Source organism: Poecilia formosa, unplaced genomic scaffold, assembly GCF_000485575.1.
Source record: "Poecilia formosa unplaced genomic scaffold, Poecilia_formosa-5.1.2 Scaffold250, whole genome shotgun sequence".
NCBI lineage: Eukaryota > Metazoa > Chordata > Actinopteri > Cyprinodontiformes > Poeciliidae > Poecilia > Poecilia formosa.
In genome coordinates this window covers 700,163-708,702 of record NW_006800189.1, presented here as the reverse complement: position 1 = coordinate 708,702, position 8,540 = coordinate 700,163, and the positions used below count along the sequence as shown (strand labels likewise).

General features: G+C 35.6%; 1 protein-coding gene across 1 annotated transcript; it reads left to right on the top strand.

Moving 5' to 3' along the window:
- Positions 1-1,943: 1,943 nt before the first annotated feature.
- On the top strand, positions 1,944-6,980 carry LOC103150318 (fucolectin-7-like). Its single transcript, XM_007569885.2, has 6 exons — positions 1,944-1,971; positions 2,147-2,214; positions 2,560-2,857; positions 3,668-3,822; positions 5,742-6,021; positions 6,164-6,980. Exons 2-6 carry the CDS (start codon positions 2,151-2,153, stop codon positions 6,312-6,314), a joined length of 948 nt encoding a protein of 315 aa, XP_007569947.1. The 5' UTR covers positions 1,944-1,971; positions 2,147-2,150; the 3' UTR covers positions 6,315-6,980.
- Positions 6,981-8,540: the final 1,560 nt, after the last annotated feature.

Genomic DNA, 8,540 nt, shown 5'->3' with positions numbered 1-8,540 from the left:
TTGTTTTTGTTTTTATTTCACTAATTATTAGTATATATGAGAATATATATTGTTCATCTCTGTAACACAGAACCTGTCTCCTTCCTGAACAATGTGATCACTGGACATTCCTATGCTTAAACTTGGTAATAAATGTTTGAACAAATTAAATTGATATATATTTCTGCATCTGAAAATTAGACCTAAGCATCATCAAGATTTACTTAGATCCACAATTTTCAACTTGAAAATTTTAATGCTTCAATTTTTCCATGATTTCACACAAGAAGATGTATGTTTGAGATATCGCCTTGAAATATATCAATGTTTGGATATGTCATTGACATTCATAATCTTAATTAATGTCAATGTTTGACTTTTAAGGAACCTGGGTGCTGCGGTTCATCCAAGTGTTTATTCACCAATATTAAACAGGTATTCAAACAGCTAAAAAAACAGTTCAACAGGACATAATGATGTTATCATGCACCACATGTACTACACCCTAAAATTAACAGACGGGATTAAAAACATATGGCCTAGCAAACATCTTCAAGATGACTAAAATACCCAAGCCCATTATTTAAAGAATATAATGACCTTCCTTATGTTTCTATGTATGCAAAGTGATAATAAATATATCCTGTTTCATGTAAGATTGACTTTATGGCAGACTAAAAATAATTAATTTTTTATTCCTCTCTTCAAAGTCTGCCTGATAGGCAACCTTTTGTAACGTACTACAAATATGTTAATTTGAGGACTATATTTGAGAAATACTGTTCTAGACTTTCTCTCAAAACCTGCTTGTGTAGTCAAAATGTTATTTGGAGCTGCTATGGTTTAAAGCTTAATACACTGTTGTAGCTCTAAAGAAAACATCAGGTACACATTGAGTTCTTTCTTTTTTACAATGACTGTATAAAGAGGACATAGCAATTAAGGTTAATATGTACCTAAAAACTGTAAAATATTATGTGTCTGTACAAATCTTTGTTGGGATTTAAAATACAGGTCTTCTTGCAAGAAGAGCTGAAGAGTAACAAGGGTATACAAAAAGTGTCAACGTCAACTGTACAGAATAAAAGTTCATAAAATCCACACACATTCCCAGTGGTGCGAAGGATCTTCTAGAATAACATTTTATTTTAAAACTCTTCTTGGCTTTTATGTCATATGAGTGATGTGCGGGCTGAAATTTCATTGACATAAATTGGCTGGGGTGAAAAACTGTAATGCTCAAAAATATATTAATGTGGGAATAATAAAACATCTGGTCACAGTGTGATCATCCTACTCTAACTGAGATTTTTGCAGAGTATTTACTCTCCAACAGGCTCCCCCATGACATTTCTGTGAGCTTCCTTGTGTCAGGTCTTATCAAAATGATTGGACAAACTCAGTATTTGCCCAAACAATCCTGCCACCAAGCAACGGGCATATCATACTTGATATGCCTATGTTGCCTATATCAGAAATAGCCACTGTGCAGCAGTAATTAAATGGAAATGGTATCTTTAAGAAAGTTTCTAAACAGTTTTTTTTCTATCAATAACTCTTTTCTTTTCTGAGAATATTTTTAATGTTTAATAGAAACACTTTCAGATTCACATTGAACTTAAAAGTGTCCTGAAACTTGGTTATTGTTTTACTGAATTGCCAGTAATGATTTTTCTTATTTAGGATGAGCAAAACTGTGTTACATGAAGCTGTTTGAGTGTTTGACATCAGGACTGAGCTTACGTGTCTTCATAAAGGCTAACTAAACCATGATCTGTTTAAACAAAGGATGGCAAAGTAAATAACTGAATCCAGTGACAATGGGACTTTGTGAGCTGAAGCTCACTGAGAATGGTAGGAGTTGACTTCTCTTTGAGATGTGATTGGACAACAGGTGAGTTTTACCTGATATAAATAGATGAGTGAAGGACTTAGCAAACGCTCAAAGACAAATCCCTCACCTCAAACAGCAAAACCCAACACAGAATCAAGGTAATTTTTTCAGTTCTCATTAAGATTTTTTTATCAGAAATTCTCACAAATAGGACACTATTAACTGTGATATAGCATGACATGTTATAAAACAGTTATACAAATTATCCTAAATATAGCTTAATACTATTGAGGTCAGAAAATGTTTTCCCAGCTTTTCCCTCCTGTTTTTCAGAATCATGAGGTACGATGTACTATTTCATTTGCTGCTCCTCCTGCCAATCTGCTCAGCTTACACTTACCGTAAGTAGCATGTGAAAGTATTTGTGTAAATTTAGAGACCATAAGCATTGTTTGTGATAGAACATTAATCTATGAACTCAACACAATAATCTAATTGAACTTATTCAAAATGAGTTTTGTCTTTAGAGAAAGGCTTTGCTCTAACTTTAGCAAAAAGCTTAATACTATGCCTTCCATATATATGTAGTTTATATTTATATTTACGAGACAGAAAAACCACCAAAGACTTTTAAAATGACTAACAGATAAATGGATGTGTATTTAAACAACTGCATAAATATCTTAAGCAAAACAACCAATATTGTGATTAATTTATTCTTCGTTGAATTTCTCTGATCTTCTCAGAAAATGTGGCTTTACGTGGCAAAGCTACACAGTCTTCTCAGTACAAAGGGGAGCCTTGGAATGCATTTGTAGGAGCTTCCAATGCTATTGATGGAAACCTAAATGCTGACCTTACAAAGGGATCTTGTACCCACACTGATACTGAAAACAACCCCTGGTGGAGAGTGGACCTGCTGGACTCATATATAGTCACCCAGGTCGTCATCACCAACAGAGGAGACTGCTGTGCACACCAACTCAATGGTGTGGAGGTTCGCATCGGAAACTCTTTACAAAAAGAGGGCACAGCAAACCCACTGTGAGTGATTATGTCATGGCTACAGTATGAAACAAGGGAGGCTCAATGCTGCTCAGATTTGCACCTTTTTTATTTCTGCACCTCCCCTTAAACAGAAAGATATTTGGTATCCAAAGAAACGTTAGACTCTGAGCTACAAGCTGATTTTGTGCCTAGGGCTTCAGGACAGTGACCACAAACCTTCATGCAGAGAAATTGTAGGGAGCTCTGGTAGTGACAAAATATATATAAATATTGGTGGTTTCCATTTTTTTAATTTTCAGTAAATGTGACTAAATTTGTTGTAATGGCTCTTTTTTTACCGTGGTTTTCAAGAAGAAAAAAAACACTTAATTGGGAGTCAAATATAGCAATTTCTAATTGTTTTATTACAATTGGATAGAAATATTTGGGTGACTGAAAAAGAAAACAGGAAGAAAAGCAATTTTAGGCATGTAACGTAGGTTTATTAAGTTTAGTAAGTTAAACAAAGGAAATCCTCAGCTACATCAATCGTTGTACAGGTACTGTCCAGTTTTGGATCTAAGGCTTCACAAAGTTTGTAGCCCTATTGATAAGATTTCTAAAATGTTTATATACTGTTGCAATCCTCATTTTCTCTTAAACTCTAGCAGCTCCTGTGATACTTAGACTTCTGATGGAGTGACCCCAGTGTTACCTTTATATTGATACCAAGATTATTGGAATAGTTTGAAATTACTAAGAAATACTAAATTAGACTTGGGTATATTATTTAAGCACCTCAGCAAACCCTGTGGGGATTACTCTTACAAAATCTTGAATGTTACCGATACAACTCTTCTTTTCCAGGGTTGCTACCGTTTCTACTGTTGCAGCTGGAAGCTCTTATGCAATAAATTTGACTAAGCGTGTTGAAGGACGTTATGTGACCATTAAAGCACCTGGTGTGAACAGGGTTCTACATGTCTGTGAAGTGGAGGTCTACGGATACCGCGCCCCAACTGGTGAGAATCTTTCGAAACATGTTTGATCATATTTTATCTGTCAAGTCAGGTTTGTCAGTGAGCGCCACTGACTTGATTGATTAGACCAAGTTAACCCAGGTATACTTCAATGAAGATTGTTCACTGTACATCTTGTAACTTCTGAGGTTTAAATCCTAGCTCTTAGGATTTAGTAAGTCAATTAATTAGTCAATTTTAATTGGATAGCACATTTCAGCAATAAATAATTTCTTTGCATCATAAAAACCCAAGAATAATAAGTCATAAAAACAACATCCAATTGAGATCCAGTGACAAACATTACATTTTGACAAGAGACATCATCAAGATTATCAATACACATTGAATATGTTGATTGATGTTGATTATGTTTCAAAACAACTCTAAACAGGTGGGTTTTTAGCTTTGATTTAAAGAAACTCAGTGTTTCAGCTGTTTTGGAATTTTATGGAAGTTTGTTCCAGATTTGTGGTGCATAGAAGCTGAATGGTGCTTCTCCATGTTTGGTTGTGAAAATGCAGAGCGGACCCAAACCAGAAGAACAGAGAGGTTGTGCTGGAAGGTTGAAACAGCAAGAGCAAATCTTTAATGTATTGTGCTGCTAAACCTTTTTTAATCTTTTTCAAAATATCTTTCTCTTTCTCACTGTTTATTCAATGCCACATGCTGTTTTTATTTTAATTATGTAAAGCACTTTGAAATGCCTTGCTGCTGAAATGTGCTATACAAATAAAATTTGATTGATTGATTGATAAGCCGTTCAGTGATTTATAAATTAACAACCATATTTTAAATTCTATTCTCTGAGCTACAGTGTAGGGACTGTAGAACTGGGGTGATGGGCTCTATCTTTCTGGTTTTAGTGTGAACACGAGCAGCAGCGTTTGGTATCAGCTGCAGCTCTCTGATTGATTTGTTGGACAGACCTGTGAAGATGCTGTTGCAGTAATCAATACGACTCAAGATAAACGCATGGATGAGTTTCTCTAGATCTCTCCGAGACATTAGTCCTCTACTCCTGGAGATGTTCTTCAGATGATAGAAGGCCGACTTTGTGGTTGTGTTAATGTGGCTCTGAAGGTTCAGGTCAGAGTTCATCACTACTCCCAGATTTTGGGCCTGATCGCTGGTTTCCAGCTGAAGCTGTGTGTTGACTCTAGCTAGTTCTTCTTTGTGATTATTCCATAGTCTGCATTTATGTGGATGTCATTAACCACTTTGACTAGAACAATCTCAGTACTGGAGAGAAACTGCACTAAAAGACACTAAAGTGGTTGGTTATTGTTAGGAAACTTGTTCTATCTTTCTGGTTTTAGTGTGAACACGAGCAGCAGCGTTTCAGAAATTGAAAATTTTCTGAAAATGTTATCTTCCAACTAATATTTAAAACTGCAATCATACAACATACAGAACAAAAAATATGTTTAGCTATAACCATGAAAAGTATCATACCCAAATCTTGTTTTTTTTTTTTTTTTTGGGGGGGGGAGGTTGTGGAGCCAAAATCATAACTGGCAATAAGTAAGATTTGTACAGACATCCCTAGCCGATTTATTAACTCCATCATCAGTTTTTTCAATGTCAAGGCTGTTCTTACAAATTAATTGTATATAAAATATATCCTCTGCTGAAAGTTGTTAGTAATTTTAGACCTTCTGGGATAATGTCCCTTACAAAAAGCAGTGTGGCGGCACAGAAAGTAGAAAGGTATTTATTTTCTCTAGCAAATTCTCTGTCAATCCTATGCTTATATGAAAACAACAAGTTACAGTTTTTCAAATTTCTAAATACCAAATTAACTACTTGAACAAACAAAAACAAACAAAATAAATAAAAATATGCAATTGTCAATAAGTACATAGGTAGAGCATATTAGAAAACGATGTATGACAGCTGACATTTAAAATTTTGTTTTGCAGAAGAAAATGTGGCAGTTTATGGTAAAGCTTCACAGTCAACGGCTTATCAAGGAGCCATCGCCTACTACGCTATTGATGGGAACCGTGCAGCACTGTGGAGCAAGAATTCCTGCAGTCACACAAATAATGACTTTAGCCCCTGGTGGAGACTGGACCTGGGCAGAACCCATAAAGTGTTCAATATTAACATAACCAATATGGTAGAAGTTCACACTCGAATTAATGGAGCTGAAATTCGGATTGGAGATTCACTTGATAACAACGGAAATAACAATCCCAGGTAGTTTACAGCCATTTTATCAAAACACTGAATGCAAATAAAACATGTCATAAACATAAATTATATTTCTCATAATTATTTTTGCTAAATTAATGTATCTTTAAGTATCTTCTGAAATCTTAAATCTTCTTTCCTCTTTCAGGTGTGCTGTGATCTCAGCCATCGCTTCAGGTGTTACTGAAACCTTTCAGTGCAACGGCATGGATGGTCGATACATCAACGTTGTCATACCTGGAAGAAACGAGTATCTCACTCTGTGTGAGGTGGAAGTGTACGCATCGAGACTGGATTAAAGTTTTCATGACATCACTGTGGTTTATAGTTAAAGCTGAATTAATCATTTTGACCACTAAAGATGAAAAAATTCTCATGATTATCTGTATTAAATATATTGAAAAGAAAATACACTATGGGAATAGCTATTCTGAGCTGGGATTAGCTGCTGGTGAACCAATCACGTGTTTTTGGGGCACTTTGGGATGCTTGATAGGTTGATTTTGAGAAAAAAAGCAACACCTTTAATCTGCAGATTAAGAAACAAGTAAAAAGAGCAAGAGTAGTAAAATCAATTTAGTCAATTTAAAAACAAGACTTGTAGCAATAATGTCAACTCCAACTCTTGGTAACTGTCTTTTGAATAGAGTCTGTCAGAATAATTGGTCTGAAATGATTTTATCATACAAGATCTATTGTATTCATCCTGTGTTGTACTGTTCTGCATCCTGCTGTGTGTTTCTTTACTAAATTGTTCCAATAAGTCTGCAAAGTTGGTTGTGGATTCTTTGCATGTAGTGTTGTTGAACAGTAAATGTTTATTGTTGAACTATACTTGCTAACTAATTAATTGTCCCTTAAATTGCTTTTTGACACAAAATGTAATAATAAAGGTTCAACTGTCTGCGATGGTTCTGACATGGTAAAAATAAAGGTGATTGTGCAAATTATCAGCTGCTAACATACATCTGTAGTTTGTCAAATTAAACTGGTAAATTTCCACATAAAGTGAAAATTGAAAAAGTCATCCCACTACATAAACCTGGGAACAGATTTTACAAACCATTTTTCAAATTACAAGCCTGTTTTATTTTTTACTTCCACAATTCTCCAAAATTTGGAAAAAAAAAATGTTTGTTGCAAGATTGGATACATTTATAAATAAAATCAACTACTCTATGAGAATCAGTAAGGTCACAAAGATCCACAGCAATGGCAGTTCCTCAATTAATGCCAGAGTTTACCAGCTCATTAGACAAAAATAAATGTGCAGTTGGGGTATTTAATGACAATAGCTTCAACTAATTCATGTCCATTTTCAGACACATAAACACCAATGCCTATGTATATTTGATAATATGATGTTGCATTTATACTTAGAAAAATAAAAGTGCTACTTTTATTTTGTGTTTTTTTCTTGGTGAAAATATCTTAAATAAAAATTAATCTTCATCAAACAATATCAGCAAATCACATAGCAGTAAATCAATGCAATTGGGAATGGACTATAGACCAGTGTCTGATGATAATATAACATAATTGGGATCTGGTGGAGTGGGAGAAAAATTGCATGAATGTGCAAACAACTCTGCAGCAAGCTTGTGAGGATACCATGTTGATTTTTACCAAAATATCTAAGGAATGTTTCAAACACCTAGTTTAATCTCTACCTGGGAGAGAAATGGAGTTCGGAGAGGTAAAGGGACCCAACCTGACATTTTTATGGAGAATGCTGTGTAGAAACTCCCAAACATATAGATGTACATACACTATACTGCTAAAAGTATTCGTTCACCTGCTTTGACTCACATATGAGCTCAAGTGACATACCATTCCTAATATATTGGGTTCAATATTATATTGGTCCACCCTTTGCAGCTAGAACAGCTTCAACTCTTCTGGGAAGGCTGTCCTCAAGGTTTAGGAGTATTTATGGGGACTTTTTAACCATTCTTCCAGAACTGCATTTGTGAGGTAACATATTTATGTTGGATGAGAAAGTCTGGTTCTCAGCCTCCGCTCTAATTCATCTCAAAGGTGTTCTATCGGGTTGAAGTCAGGAGTTTGTGCAGTCATGTTTGTCCACACCAGACTCTGCCATCCATGTCTTTATGAACCTCACTTTGTGCTTTGGTGCACAGTCATGTTGGAAGAGAGCGGGGCCAGATCCAAACTGTTCCCACAAAGTTGGGAGCATGGAATCATTTAAAATGTCTTGGTATGCTGAAGCCTTCAGAGTTCCTTTCACTGGAACCAAGTCCAGTTCCTGAAAAACAACCCCACACTATAAACACCCCTCCACCAAACTTTACACTTGGCACAAACCAATCAGACAAATACCGTTCCCCTGGCAACCACCATCCCAGACTTGTCCATCAACTTGTCAGATGAAGTGTGATTCGTCACTCCAGAGCACGCACCTCCACTGCTCTAGAGTCCAGTTTGCAGCGTGCTTCACACCACTGCATTCGACGCTTTCCATTGTACTTGGTGATGTATGGCTTGAATGTAGATGGTCACCATGG